At 42.2% G+C, this 14356-nt stretch overlaps 3 protein-coding genes across 5 annotated transcripts; 1 reads left to right on the top strand and 2 right to left on the bottom strand.

Moving 5' to 3' along the window:
* Nucleotides 1-1878: 1878 nt before the first annotated feature.
* On the bottom strand, nt 1879-4102 carry MRPL30 (mitochondrial ribosomal protein L30). The gene is given in 6 exon segments (XM_056493104.1): nt 1879-1996; nt 1999-2060; nt 2160-2233; nt 3009-3155; nt 3609-3689; nt 3997-4102. Coding segments are annotated over 6 exon segments (483 nt in total). The 5' UTR covers nt 4048-4102; the 3' UTR covers nt 1879-1928.
* Nucleotides 4103-4197: 95 nt separating this feature from the next.
* Nucleotides 4198-6935, top strand: MITD1 (microtubule interacting and trafficking domain containing 1). The gene is made up of 7 exons (XM_056492971.1): nt 4198-4351; nt 4515-4616; nt 5064-5200; nt 5282-5368; nt 6002-6117; nt 6440-6500; nt 6587-6935. The coding sequence occupies exons 1-7, from the start codon at nt 4198-4200 to the stop codon at nt 6680-6682; spliced, it is 753 nt and encodes a 250-aa protein (XP_056348946.1). The 3' UTR covers nt 6683-6935.
* Nucleotides 6936-8482: 1547 nt separating this feature from the next.
* On the bottom strand, nt 8483-11062 carry LIPT1 (lipoyltransferase 1). Of its 3 annotated transcripts, none has more exons than XM_056492666.1 (3): nt 10989-11062; nt 9493-10789; nt 8483-9295 (listed from the first exon to the last, which is right to left on the bottom strand). In XM_056492666.1, exons 2-3 carry the CDS (start codon nt 10716-10718, stop codon nt 9193-9195), a joined length of 1329 nt encoding a protein of 442 aa, XP_056348641.1. In that variant the 5' UTR covers nt 10719-10789; nt 10989-11062; the 3' UTR covers nt 8483-9192. The 3 variants fall into 3 exon arrangements, with proteins under 3 accessions (XP_056348641.1, XP_056348817.1, XP_056348727.1); XM_056492842.1 differs by having other exon boundaries at nt 9605-10789; XM_056492752.1 differs by lacking the exon at nt 8483-9295 and having other exon boundaries at nt 9317-10789.
* Nucleotides 11063-14356: the final 3294 nt, after the last annotated feature.

The raw sequence follows: 14356 nt of genomic DNA, 5'->3' as shown, positions 1-14356 counted from the left end.
GGGGGCCCTTGGGGGAAATACCATTTCAGAAACACCCAAACATACACATATATTAAAAAGGTTTTAAAAAATACAATTTTCTTTTTCATTGGAACTTTTAGCTTGTCAATTAAACATCTCTTGTAACTGAATCTTACTCAGAAAAAACAGGTACTATGTATTTTCCCTTGTCTTTGTGGGAGCCTGCTATTAGCTCTGCTTTATCTTCGATAGTTAGCAGACACTTTAAGCTGTGAACGATACCAAGCCTTTTCATCAACACAGTCTCCCCGGGAGACCCTAAAGCAATCTTGTAGGCTGCAGCGTCAGAGATCCATATGCATATCTACAAGCAGAATTGTGTGGGATGAAGCTGGCAGAGCCCTCTGCTGGAAGCTCCCCAGGCTGCAGTGCCACGGACACGAATCCCAAATGTGCCCAGCAAGGATGAGCCAGCCTCGCTCTGGTGCTCTGGGACACTGATCCAGGCACAAGTCTTATTATTTAGTATCCACCAGCAGCAAGATCCATTTGACTAATTTTTGTATCCTAGTACTTGCACCATCTCTTTAAAGAATGTCCTGTGCCTTGGATCCACTACACATGTCCTTCAAAAGGACTCAAATTCCAGCTTGTATCTCCCTGTGGGAATATGATCAACACCTCACAGGGACTGCAGATATAACACACTGCAGCACAAGATGCTGTGCAGACGCTGGACGAAAGCAGCGAGGTGAGAAAAGCACCATTAATTTATCTGCTTCACTTTTCCCATGTTATTTTATTTCAGCTCACATTGTCATTTCTGCCTTCAGCCTGGGTCTAAGGGGCCATTACACTCCTCAATGCCATTGCTATGGCCTATCCTTTTCCCTCTGCACAGTGCCTCCAGCTTCTGTCCCTGTACTAATATATCTCTTCCTTGTAACTCCTACAGGTGTTTACTCTTCTCTGCAAGCAGGTAGAAAGGATAAACACTAACTTTCAGCGACTGCATCCCTCTGATGTTCTCACAACATGCAGTTATTAAGATTAACTCCTCTTCTGCGTGTCTAATGTGGGAGAGGCTCACAGTGTGTTAAATTACATAATTTATCCTGGCTGGAATGCAAACTATCATTTGATACAGCAGAAGCAGCTTGCTAACTTCGGCCACAGTTAAAACTGTAAATAAAACTACACACACAGTAGTATTTTATAAACTTGCAGCCCATAATTCTAACTCACATCAGAGGTTTGCTTCAGGGTCTCTACATTTCTAATGTCTGCCATTATAGAAAAGGAAAAACATTAACTTTCACATAGACTGCAGCTCTTAGGCTATTCTTACTGAACACTCAGGATCACAGGATACATATGAAGACAGCAGGTTTCCTGAAAGACTAATTAGACAACCGACCAAGATGCCATTATTCCCAAATGTAGAGTTCAGATACTTTTTAATCTACAGAAGAAGCCGGATGACAGACTGTTTGCTAGGGAACAAGAATGAGATCTGGATAACCATGCTAAATCAGTTTCAGTGGACAGCCAGTCAATTCTCATGTGACTACTAAACAGAGGGCTCTTCAATTCCAATTCCCTCCTTTGTGCAGTTAAAGTCTGGCAGTATTGCTATAAATCTTTACTGTTAGCTGTGAAATGTCTTTACCATCATTAGCTAGATCTATTCTAGTAAATTCTCTGCTTATGTGACTTTATTTACGAAGTTTTCTTACAGTTAGCCAAAACCTGCAGCAATCTAGCCACAAAATTAAAACACAAACACAGAGAGCCTATAATTCATTTAATATTTCAGGTAACTATTAGCAACACTGAATTTCATATCTATACACCTGTATCACCTTTGCCATTCATACCAGAGTAAGAATCATAACATTTAATACACAAACTCTTAAGTAGGGATTTAAAGTATTTATTTTATAAAATCTAAATCAAATCAGCACACCTTATGACTTAATTTCCTTCTGCTCCACAGGTTTCAGGCGCTTTTTAATGACAAGCTCTCCCCGGTTGTCAGAAAGGTGCTGGACACTTCCTCTTCTGTTGGCAGCCCATGGGGTAGTTTCAGTGGCTGTATTCTACAGACAAAAGAGTTTGCTTAGTGAAGTCCTGTGAGTAGAAGGGAGTTACATTAAATATTCCAAATAAACAAATAAATAAACAAATAGTTAACAAACCTTATCAGATGTTTAACAACTTTCAGTCTGGAATTCACAGAAGGGATATTTTTGTGCAGTCTTGGCTTATGTGCCTACATAAGAGATAAAACAAGTTTTATAAATGCGTTGCCAAATCCCAAATCTTTGTTCACTGAACTTTGCACACTACCAGTAAAAAAATAAACCACATCTGCAAATGTCAGATTTAGAGAAGTGCCATGCATCAAGAACATACATAAAAATATGCAATCAAAACTTGATTCCAGTGAAAAGACAATTTCAGCTTTATTCCTATTTCACTATAAATCTATTTTTCTTCCAACTGTTAAAAATACTATAAATGGAAATACAAGAGTTTAGGGGCAAAACTACTTTCTTCAGTTATATCCTAAAATGATCAACACATTTTTTCTCTGTAATGTAACAGTAACTAGACAAATCTTTGCACAATGTGCAGTTGGCCAGAAAAACTCGGATAAACACATCTTTGACACAAACTTTTAGTGTCTTTAATTTGGGAGCCTATTCATTCATAAATTAGTTTTATTTGCCTTCCTGCAATTGCTGAATAATATGCCCCACAGAGACCTGAATTCCTAGTATTTACAAACCTCTTTCTATTATTTTAGAAGAATTCTCAGGGTAAAGGTCTCCTCAGGCAATGCAGCACAATACCATACAGAGGTATTCTGAATTCCCACTAAAAGCACATTTGCCTCAGCTCTTAAATACATCATCACCTCAGATTGCTTTATGTCTGCTATAAATATAATTCTGGTTTATGACTGCAGAATGGAGGTCCTTATAAAACCCACTACCTTAGTGCTACATTTTTGACATACACAAGTACAAAAACAGCAATCATACTTTATCCAGTCCCAGATCACGTATTATCTTCTTTTCCCAATATGGGCGACCAATGACACTTTTTATTCTAGTAACAATGTGGATTTTGTGGGGCTCCTCAGGGTTACCTCCATACTTTTCATGATCTTCAGGCCGTGGCTGAAATACCTAGAATACACAAAACCAGAGTTTTTTTCTCTAAATATCAGGTCATCAGTACTGCAGCTAACTACTGTCTAAAACATACTTCAACCTTGGTAAAAATTCTTACATATTTTTCTCTTCAAGCAGTCAAAGAAGCAACATTAGCTTTTTATTTTTAGCTTTTTTATTTTTATTTAGCTTTTATGACATAAAGTCAAACATATTTCTATAATGGTCTGCTGATAAATACAGTAACTCTTGAGTTTAGCACAGAAATGCACGGACAACACCCTGTACCAGCACAACACCTAATTTACGTGCATTTTATCAGGGAGCCGTTCAGCCTTTGGATAGCAAATCTTCCCACTGGCTTTAAGAATGCTTTCAGGGAAAAGAGTTAACTGACACCAGATGGTATCTTACAAAATAAACCAAAACTATAAACGTAAAAATGTAAAGAGCAAGCCAAGCACATACCGAATCTGGAATTCTCGACCTGGTAAAGAGACAACGAACCCACATCGGGGACGCCATTCCCTCTATCCTTTTCCCCAGCACCTGCAAAGAGAGGAGGGCATAACTTGTCTGCACTTTCCTTAGAGCTCTGAATACTTGCGAACAGATGACACAGCTATGAGTCCCAGCCCCATCAGGATCCCCACCTTCCCAGCGGCAGGAGAGCCCTGAACAGTACCCCCAACTGGATGAAAACCCCCACGAACCCACTTGGATCCCTTTCCTGGAACGCCACCTGGATCTCCACTTTCCCGGAGGCTGCAAGCCTCAGCCCCAGCCCAGATCTCTCCACCAGGGTTATCCCTCCCCCGGATCCCCCCCTGGGTTTCCCCATGCACGCGATCCTCACCTTCCCGGTGCCTGCAAGCCCCAGGCCCCACCGGCCCGCCGCGGCCGCCATCTCGGTGCGCACCCTTCGTCCCGGCCGGGCACTGGTGCCGCGGCACTTCAGTTCCGAGCGGGCGGAAGGACAAGGGTGCGACACCGCCCCTCGGTTGCCCGGCCCGTCCCGCTCCCGTCGCCGTCCCGCTCCGTGTCCGCAGCCCCGTCCATGGCGCGGGCGGGCAGCGATGGCACCGCCGCGCTGGAGCGGGCCGGGGCGGAGACGGTGAAGCGGGCGGTGCAGCTGGACGTGGCGTCCCGGTTCCAGGAGTCGCTGGTGTGTTACCAGGAGGGCATCGACCTCCTGCTGCAGGTGGTGAAAGGTACGGGGCTGCGCTCCGCCGTCGGGACCCGCGGTGGCCCTGGGGACACACGGGCGGTCAGGGACCCCGGCGGCCCACGGGAGGGAGGGGAAGCCGGCGGTCTCCTCCCGGAAGAGCCGGGCCAGGCTCTTTTAACTGGCCCGTGACCTTTTGTGATTCACAGCCACGACAGATGAGGCGAAAAAGCAGCGCTACCGGCAGAAGATATCAGAGTACATGACCAGAGCCGAGGACATTAAAAAACACATTGAGAAAGAGAAACAAGGTATAAATACCTAAATGGGCAGTACCAAGGGAGGGAGTCAGGCCCTTCGCCGTGGTGCCAGTCACCAGGACACGAGGCAAGGGGCAGAAACTGATGCACAGGAAGCTCCACCAGAAGATAAGGAAGAACTTCTTTGTCCCTGTGCGAGTGACCGAGCACTGGAGCAGATTGCATAGAGGGTGAGGATTCTCCCTCACTGGAGATTCACCGTGTGGACACAATCCTGTGGATCCAGGATGACCCTGTTTGAGCAGGGAGGTTGGACCAGATGTCCCACTGTGGTCCCTTCCAACCTGACCCGTCCTGTGATTCCGTGGGCTGTGATATACCCGAGTACCCGTTTGCTTTTAATTGTCTGCTGTTATGTGAATGTTTGATGGGCAAGGTGGTTTAACATGGACATTACGTCCTGACCTTAAGTTAAAAAGAGATTTACTTTCCTTTCAGATGGCAAATACCATAAGCAAATCAGGATAGAAGAAAATGCAACAGGTTTTGGCTATGAAAAGCTTTTCCACGAGTACCTCACTGAGATTGTTTCTGAAGTTTGGGTGGAGGATCCGTACATTCGGCAGGTTCATCAGGTAAGCAGATATTTGGTGTAACTATATAGATGTAACCACTAGAAAAACTCTAACCTACTAAATTAAATAAAACTTTTTCAGTTGTATAACTTTCTACGATTCTGCGAGATGCTAGTTAAGGGGCCATGCAAGGTGAAAAAAATCCACCTCCTCACTTCCTATGATGTGGTAAGTGTCTGGATTTTGGGTTCTATTTCCCTGTACTCAGATGATGCCACATGCAAAACAAAATACAAACATACAGACTTGTTCCTACTTACCAGGACTTGATATACTCAGGCTATGATGCTTTCAGCAGAAAACACAAATTAAGAGAAAAATAAAGTTCAGAGTCTTCTGGTTAACAAATTCTGGGTAAGCAGAATCTTACACTGAAATTTCTGCAAAAGTTTTGTGTAGAAAATGTCATAAAAACCAAAGCATCTGTCGAGACAAGGGTTTTTTTGCTTTTCCAACAGATGTACTTATCCTTTTAGAGGCTTTAATGATATGAAGTCTCTCAAACTACCACTGCACTTACTTAAACTATTACTGCACTTATTTTGGCTCAAATAGTGCATACCTAGTTTCAAAGGCCTTAGAGTGAGCTCTTCCTCCACATCCCTCAGCAAATATACCTGTTGTTTGCTTTTTATCCTGTCTTTGAAACTGTAAATCTGCCTTCACCCAACTTACTTTCTTTTGGTTTACTTTGATACCAAAAAGGTTTTGTGTGTGAGTCTGAGAAGTGGTGACCAGAAGTAGAATATATAGTTAAAAAAAGAAAACAGAACCCCATTACGTTCTTTTTACTTTTGATAGGGTAGTGGGAGGAGTCAACAGATGACTGCCTTGGAAGAAATAAAACAGTCATTGAGTAATTATGGAGTAACACTGAATATTGACTTTTCATCTTCAATACATGATCGAGAAATCAGGTGGGTGGTATAAAAAATTACCAAATGTTGGTTATTTGAAGCAAAACTATTTAACTCCAACTTTTGTCATAATTACAGCTGTGGTTAACAAAGTGAAAGGCAGTGGCCCTCACTGGATGTAATCAGCACTCCGTAGTTTCATTTTCTAATTGTGAATGTAATATTAGTTGTCTCTATACAGAATGGTGTCTTCTGTGGTTCACACAGGTATTGGTGATGCTAGGAAATAACTATGATTGAAACAAGGAGCTTTTGCATCATGTGGATGTAATGTTTTTATTCAACATACTCACAGTATTCAAATTGTGCATTTTAAAAACAGATTCAACAATGGGTGGATGATTAAGATTGGAAGGGGTCTTGATTATTTTAAGAAACCACAGGTAAGGATGCTTTGACTTCTTTAATTACTTAAAATGTGCTCTTTTACAGTATATATCCACCATGTCAATTCTATTCATTTCTGCAGGGTCGTTTCAGCATTGGATACTATGACTTTGACTTGAGACCTTGTCATGAAACAACAGTGGATGTCTTTCATACTAAACACACAAAGCAAATGTGATCAGAAATGCTTATTTTCGCAAGCATAAAAATGTGAGACTGAAAGATGCTTCTTGAGTCCAGCTGGTTGCCCACAGAAGGAACTCTTCTAAGTACTTAGTGCAGTACAGCTTTTATAAACTATGTTTAAGAATTTTCGAGACTTTCCAGCCTGAGAAAACAAAACTGCATGATTCCTTCATTGTGCTTCTTCTGTAATCTTATTTAATACAACCCCTGTCTAAATTTAATCTTGATTTCATAACAGACCCTCAGTACTGTCTTTCAAAAGCCTCTTTACTGCCATTTCTGGTTTTATTGTTGATTTTGTCTTGAGCCTGTTTTAGATTTTATATATTTAACTGACCACCTCACAATCATTGGAAGCTAGGCTGTCACATATCCTCTTTTATAAGCAGTCTTATTTATTTCCTTAAATTTCTTTATTCTAGTCATGACTACTATTTTGCTGGGGTTTTGTCAATCCTTAAGTACTTTATGTCCCAGAGTTTACTAGTAATCCCAAATTTCACATTCCATTTTCCTAGCTCTTTGCATACAAATGTGGTAGTGTTCAGTACACAGCCAATTTAGGGTAATGTGTCTCTGCATAATGGATTTTGGAGTGGGAAGGCTGCAAACAGCTGTATTCTCTTCCCTGTCACTCCTGTGTTCTTTTATTCCATGATACATGGCCATATACCTGATCTCCATCCTTTGCATTGTGTGGAAAGGATGTGTGATTCTCTCCCAGTCTTACTCTCTGACTTTAGTCTAATGACTGGCTTTTCATTCCACTCTAAACTCTAGCAAGCTATTTCACTACTACTAAGGTAGTCTCCCAAAAAGAATTAATTTAAGTTTTTTCAGAACTTGGATACTCTTGAGTATCTCAGTTGGTCAGAGCATGGTGTGAATAATGCCAGTCACATGTTTTATCCCTGTAAGGGCCATTCACTTAAGAGCTGGACTTGATCCTTGTGAGTCCCTTGCAACTCAAAATATTCTGTGATTCTAAGCAATATGCTCTTTAGAATAAAGACAGAGTCTTCCCTTGTCATTCCTTCAGCCTTTGGAAACCAGAAGGTATTACCAGAAGTGCTACTTTTTTTTTTTTTTTTCCTTATACAAGAGTTCTTTGTTAGCAAGAATCTGCCTAAGTCATACACTCTGACATAAAAAGCAGGCAGTGGCCTCTTTCAGGTCCCATCAAAATCTTTTCTCTCAGGACTGACATGTGCCTTACACTTTCTGCCTTGTAATACAGTAGGCCTCTAGTAGCATGTTTATTGCTAGAACTTTTCTTTCCTATATTTCTTTTTTCTTGATGGTTAGTGTATTACATTATCTTTTTTTTTTCCTTAATGTGCTTTATTATTTCATTTTCTGTCATCTAATGCTGCGATTATTTTCCTCTTCTAAAAACAAAACTATTCCACAGTAATCAATACGAAATGGAGCTGGTCTTTGCCTTGTTTTCTGGGTCACAATTTGCTAGTGGTCTGCCTTCTTTATCCTTTCTCATAATAATTTCAGCTTTTCAGTGTTGCGTCAGCAGAATGAATAATATATGTGCCACAGAGCTGTGTGCTATTAGTCATTCCCCCAAACATTCCATAGGAGCTCCCTGGCTTGCTGCTATGATATGAAGTTTCTAGTCACTTGTGAATTTTATTTAGTTGTGTATAATATATGCCTATTTTTAATGGGAATAAAGGTTATTTTTCATTTTTTGTAGTTTCAGTCATCTGTTTGATTTCTTCACTACATCAGGAAATTCAAGGAAGTTGTGTAATGCCTCACAGATCCAGCCACATTCTGGAGAAGGCTCACTGTAAATACAGTAATTTCCCAAATGTGAAGCTTTGTGTCTTTTAACCTAGTCCAGCAAACCCTAATCAAAAGTGCATTATACTTATTCTTCAACAACAGTGAAATACATCTCGAGCCTTTATTTCATAATTTTATTATATGTATAGCTATTATTTAATATTAAAACTGTCAGTTTCAGTTAATTGTTGCCTTTTACAGGAAAATCTTCTGCTAGGTGGTAACATAAGGAACCTCTTTCTCCTAGATCTGTATTTGCATTTCCAAATGTTTGATTTTAATACCAGCACCCATGGCAGCAGGGATTCCCAGCTTTGTGCCAGGCACAAGAAAGAGGAAGCACGTGTGGCCTGTGTCCCAGTTAGCCTCTCCTGCCTTCATCACATCATAAACCCCCACACTGAACTTCCTAATCTTCCCCTGCTCTTGCACATGCATGGACAAAAGCTCTGACTCAGGGTGGACCTACATTCACTACCCAGTGGTGAGCTGAGCTCACTATGGTGCTTGTACAGCAGAAGCACAGGAGCACCAGGACTCTGCAAACAGGACTTTCCATCAGAAACCAGGGAACATCCCTCTCCACACAGCTTAGGGGCTGCAAAACAGCCTTTGGGCTACTGTCCAGAAGGAGCAGCATGCAGGCTGGGGCATCCAGTGCAGCAGCACAACACCAGTTTTACACTTACCCCATTCCATCTGTCAGTCGTTTTGTACCTTCTCTGCTACAGGGGCAATTTGTGATGCCCCCACCATTTTCCCTGGTTCAAGCAGCAATGATGTCTTGTCAGCAATGGTTTCAATCCTACAGTTTGGGAACATCAGGTGCAGGCAGTGTGAAATTTAATTGCCATATTAAACAAAAGCACAAGATTGAACAGTTTGTTTTCTATAAGCTGAATTTTCTCTTACTAGTCAATGTTTTAATTTTGTTTTCAATACGTTAATTTAAAAAAGCAGCAGAAGTTTAATTTACATTTTCAAAATGCAAGTCACATTAACCTTATCATATTCTCACATAGTAGATTCCACCTGCTGTGCAACTCATCATCTTGTGGGCACACTCTCAGCAATGTTGTCACTAGTGTAGTGGTTTCGTTTGGGCAAAACTTACTGCCAGTAAGACCCTTGATCAGTTCACTGTACAGTCCTGGTGGCAGCCACTGCTCTGGCAGATCAATGTTACAGACTTCAATCCTTCCATGCTTTACATCCATATTTACTTTAACATCAACAACAGAATCTTTATAGGTCATGTTAAGACACGTGCTAATGCTGAACTTTGGTGTCTTTCCATACACCCATTCCCAGGTTTGTAGTTCTTTGGTTTTGTTACTAATTCCAGGAAGCAGAGTCTCATCAGCTGGATTTATTAAGGTGATATGGTGATCCATCTGGTGTTGCACAGCATATTCTTTAGCAATGGCATCCAGGAGAATCTCAGAAGTTAAACTAGGATCCTCTTCAAAGAGATTTTTCACTGAGGCAGGCACACTAGGAGTGGCATTGCTCTTTAGCCCTTTATAAGGACTTTTTAGCACAGAAGATAAAACAAACTTATCTGCATTACAGAGTAAGGTACAGTGGTGATAAGCACTTGTCCTTCCCAGCTTTGCAGCAGTGCCTGAGATTTTGTATTGCCTGTCTAGCAAAATGTCATATCTGTCAGTGACATGTACATCTAACTGGGGTCGCAAGGCTTTCAGTGCCTTCACAATGAGCTTCAGGTTTTCCATTCGTTCATATTTTTTTCTGGTTGTGAAGAAAGTCAAATTGATATTACCTAAGTCATGGTAAACTGTCCCTCCTCCACTTCTTCTCCTGGCTAGTTTTATATTTTTTTGCCTCAATAGCCTGAGGTTGCATTCCTGCCAGGGATTCTGATGTCTCCCTATTACCACAGCAGGGGAATTTCTCCAAAGGAAAAGAACGTGTTGCTTCTCTAAATCCATGTGGTCATGGATCCAGTCTTCCACAGCTAGATTTTGGTAAACGTCATTAGAAACAGACTGGATAATGAGGCCTCCACTAGCTGTGCTCCAGAAGCAAGCTTTCGGAGTCCTGAGGACGCAGGACAGCCAAAGGCAGTTCTTTAATGACTGCAGTACCATGTTTTTAATAATTGGGCAGCGGATGGAAGGAATGCCTGCTCCTCTAACGCTGAACGCGGCAGGAGCTCCTGTGACAGAACTGAAATGCTTTATCAGTGGCGGGCATGAGACACTCATGCTCTTCCCACAGCAGCACGCGGGTCCCAAGGCACGGCGCTCCTCCGGCGATGCCGCTCAGTCCCTGCTGCCTGAAAGACCAAAGGAAAAAACTGAATGTGTATTTTGCCCTCACTCAACGCAGCTTTGCTAATGCGGTTTCACTTGGTGTAGTCCAGCTTTGTTAGGGTTTTCTGCCTCCTTTTCCATGGGCTTGCTGGCGCGGCGTCCTCTCAGCCCCCGACGCCGCGTCCCCGCCCGCACAGCCCCCGAGCGCCCTGCGCTACTCACGGCGGGGAGCGGAGCCGTCCCGCCGCCCGTGTCCCTGTGGGCTCCTTAGAGCCGGCGGCCTCGGGAGCGCCTTCCGCTTCCCGGGTGAGAGGTGCTGGGGGCGGGCGCTGCGCCTGCCGTGCGGCCGGGACGGGCTGGGGGCGGCCGGGAGGGCTGAGGGGGGCGGTCGGAGCGGGCTGAGGGCGGTGGGCGGGCAGGGCTGAGGGGGGCGGCCGGGCACGGCTGAGGGTCGGGGGCTGTGAGCGGTCCTGGTGCCTATTGAGTCCGGTGTGCCGCCTGTCCCAGCGCAGCCACGGCGCTGGGCAGGGGAGGGAGCTGGGGAGAGCAAGAGCGACCAGGTCAAAGAATCACAGAACTTGTCGGGTTGGAAGGGACCACAGTGAGACATCTGGTCCAACTTCCCTCCTCTAGCAGGGTAATCCCAGAGCACATGGCACAGGATTGTGTCCAGACGGATCTTGAATATCCCCAGTAAGGCAAACTCCACACCCTCTCTGGGCAGTCTGTTCCAGTGCTTGGTCACTTCCTTATGTTCAGGTAGAATTTCCTGTGCATCAATTCCTGGCTATTGCCTCTCATCCTATTGCCTGGCACCTCCAAGAAGAGCCTGACTTCATCCTCTTCACACCTTTGCTTCAGATACTTTTGGGCATTACCCACAATATTTGCAGGGCAATAAGAGGCCGGTGCGCGATGCAAAAATTAGATGATTTTTCTTAAAGATCCAGATGTGCAGTTCCTCTTTGCAGGATATTCTGGATGCTAGAAGCTTTTATGAGTTCACAAGGAGACAGAGCACAAATGCACAAAGACTTGTGAAATGCCCTCTCTATGGTGCTCATCAAGATACAGAAGCTAAATGTCGATAGCATAATTCTTTAACAAACTGGAAAGTGATCAAAGACTAGACGTATTGCCAGCAGCAGATTCTCTTCAGATTTGCTTTTAAGCCATTCTTAAGGTCTACCAGACCTTAGCTCTAATTCTTCTTCAAAAGCTATTGTCTGTGCTTAAGCTTACACTGTGAGACAATGTTCAGTGCTAGCTGAAGTTTTTTATCCACAGTAGTATCCCTATGGGCAAATATGTGCTGTATTTCTCTTGTTCATGGATGTGTATTTCTAAAAGGTACATTACATGCCTTTGTCTTCCATTCTGCCTTTAAAGAACTTTGTGGGTATAGTAGGACAAGTAAAAAGTAAGAAGCTGTCACAACATGTGTGCTGGTGGTGATTAGTGAGAGAGACTCTAAAGGAAGCTTCTTGATGTGATTTGTGTGCCAGCACCTTTAATGTTGTAACATCACCATTAAAAAAAAAAAAAAAAAAAAAAAAGACTTTTTAAAAGCCATTTGAAATGGACATAACTTTTTGCTGAATTAGACTGGTAATAATTTTTCACTGGGGTGAATTATTCTGTAATGTATAAGGTAAAAAACAAAAATGTGCTGGAAATCAGTGTTGAATGTTTTGAATGACAAAATGCAAATGTGAACCTGTGCATTCTAGCGCTGGTCAGAAGTATGGAAATGAATTTTGTGAGACAACTGATGTTACTAAAACCTCCCAAAATTGTCTCCATTTTGGCACTTGATGCTTGAACTTTTGCAATGTGTCATTTTACCACAGGGTGTCCCTAAAAACCTACTGTGAGCTGTTGCAGTCTGTGTTTTTCTAGTCAAAAACTGTTTTCATAGTTAGAACTATAGTTTGCTAAAAAAAAGTAAAGTGTGCAGAATACTAGGTGGACAGATAAAAATGTCGTGAGTCTGTTTCTGGTAAGCTGAAAGATGAAATACACATGCAGCAAAAAATGCCTTCCTATTGTTGAAGACAAATCCAGCAAGATAATTAGAAATATTCTGACAATAAGCAAAAAGCATGAATTTGTAAATGTACACCATGATTTATTTATCTCTTCTGGATTGGATGTTTAAAACTTTTTATGTCCTAACACTATTTTATAAATCACATATCTGTAAAATACACAAATTACTATTTTCACTTTTGAAAACAATCCTATATATGAATTTCTTTTTTGATCAACAGAGCATTGTTTGGTACACAAAAAAAACCCATGAAATGCCCTTTTCACATTTCTTTTGGGGATAAACATGATAATGCAGAGTCTCCTCTTCCACCATGCCAAAATCTGAAAGGAAGATTTATAAGAAATCTAGGATGAGGAAAGGGAAAAGAAAAAGACTTGTTTCTCTAGCTCTGTTTCTGGAGGTTAAAATCTTCTAATTTCTTTTCTGGCTTTAGGTGGGGATTATATTTCAGAGGTGTTATTTGCTCCTAGTGTCTGAAAAGGCGAGCTGTATCCATGAGTGCTTAATAGTGGCTGCTTGCCAAAAAACCCTGTTATTCACCCTGCACTGTCTCCAGAATATAAAACCTGTGCTCGTGGCTAGCAGGGGAGAGAGGACATTTTGTCTGGTTTCTCAGCTTGACTTTGAGACTACCTAAAGCAGCCCCTTTCAAAGGCTGTTATATCCTTGCCATGAGTGGGCAGTAGGAGTCACAGGGTTCACATGGCCTCCTTACCCATTTTCCATCACCTTCAAAGGCACCAGTCTGCTTGTCCCTGCCTGTGCTATTCCAAGAAGAAGATGTGTTCAGCCAGAAGTACTGTAAATAAGAACTCCTATCTCGGGATATAATAAAGCATAAGAAGTAATTTCTCTCAAATTATTTTGTTGGTGGAATAAAGAAAAGCTTAATTAGTCTTGTAATACTCTCATGTTTTAACTTCACAATGTTTGTAAACCAGTAATATGTTAGTCGTGGCATTAAAAATCAGGAGTAAGTTCAGACTGGAGTTTATCTTATGTGTGAAGCTAATGTTTGACACTGTCAAAGAACAAGTGTAGTGCAAAGAGTAATATTTATTCTGGATGATACAACTGGCACATAGTCTTATAAATAGACACATAAATTAGATGGGTTTTGGATAGAAGATAAGGTTTAATTAAAGGAAGCTATTTTCACAAGATAAGTCAGCCTTATCAAAGACTTGTTTTGTTCTTGTCGGGCCTGAGAGATTGTGTGGCAATTGCTGGAGTTTTTGTCTGTAGAAGTGTCTCCTTGGATTTTAGTTTCTGGATGAGATGAGCCTAATTACAGTAGAGGTGTTCAGCTGAGCTCCCTGAGTTCACTGTCAGTCCCACCTGATCAGCTGTGGCAGTTTCAGAATAGGCGTCTCTCTCCTGGGGCGGGACTGACAAGACTTGGCTGCTTGGTTTTATCTCTGAAATATTCTGACCTGTAAGCATTGTTCATGCTGCCTTTCCCTGCCTTTTGCTGAGGCTTTTGCATGAATCACAGGCAAGGCTCCATGTGTGGGCCCAGGAGGTTTGGCTTAAAGGT

The sequence above is a fragment of the Oenanthe melanoleuca genome, chromosome 1 (genome assembly GCF_029582105.1).
Source record: "Oenanthe melanoleuca isolate GR-GAL-2019-014 chromosome 1, OMel1.0, whole genome shotgun sequence".
Classification (NCBI taxonomy): domain Eukaryota; kingdom Metazoa; phylum Chordata; class Aves; order Passeriformes; family Muscicapidae; genus Oenanthe; species Oenanthe melanoleuca.
Note: the sequence above shows the minus strand (reverse complement) of the source record. Positions and strands in the feature narration are given on the sequence as shown.

Excerpts from the sequence above, each read along its gene's own strand:
- LIPT1 (XM_056492666.1), bottom strand. The coding sequence starts at position 10,718 with ATGAGTGTCTCATGCCCGCCACTGATAAAGCATTTCAGTTCTGTCACA. Across the intron at positions 9,296-9,492 it reads CTATGTGAGAATATGATAAG|GATTGAAACCATTGCTGACA; the intron begins GTTAATGTGACT and ends CCCAAACTGTAG.
- MITD1 (XM_056492971.1), top strand. The coding sequence starts at position 4,198 with ATGGCGCGGGCGGGCAGCGATGGCACCGCCGCGCTGGAGCGGGCCGGG. Across the intron at positions 5,369-6,001 it reads TCCTCACTTCCTATGATGTG|GGTAGTGGGAGGAGTCAACA; the intron begins GTAAGTGTCTGG and ends TACTTTTGATAG. Across the intron at positions 6,501-6,586 it reads ATTATTTTAAGAAACCACAG|GGTCGTTTCAGCATTGGATA; the intron begins GTAAGGATGCTT and ends TCATTTCTGCAG.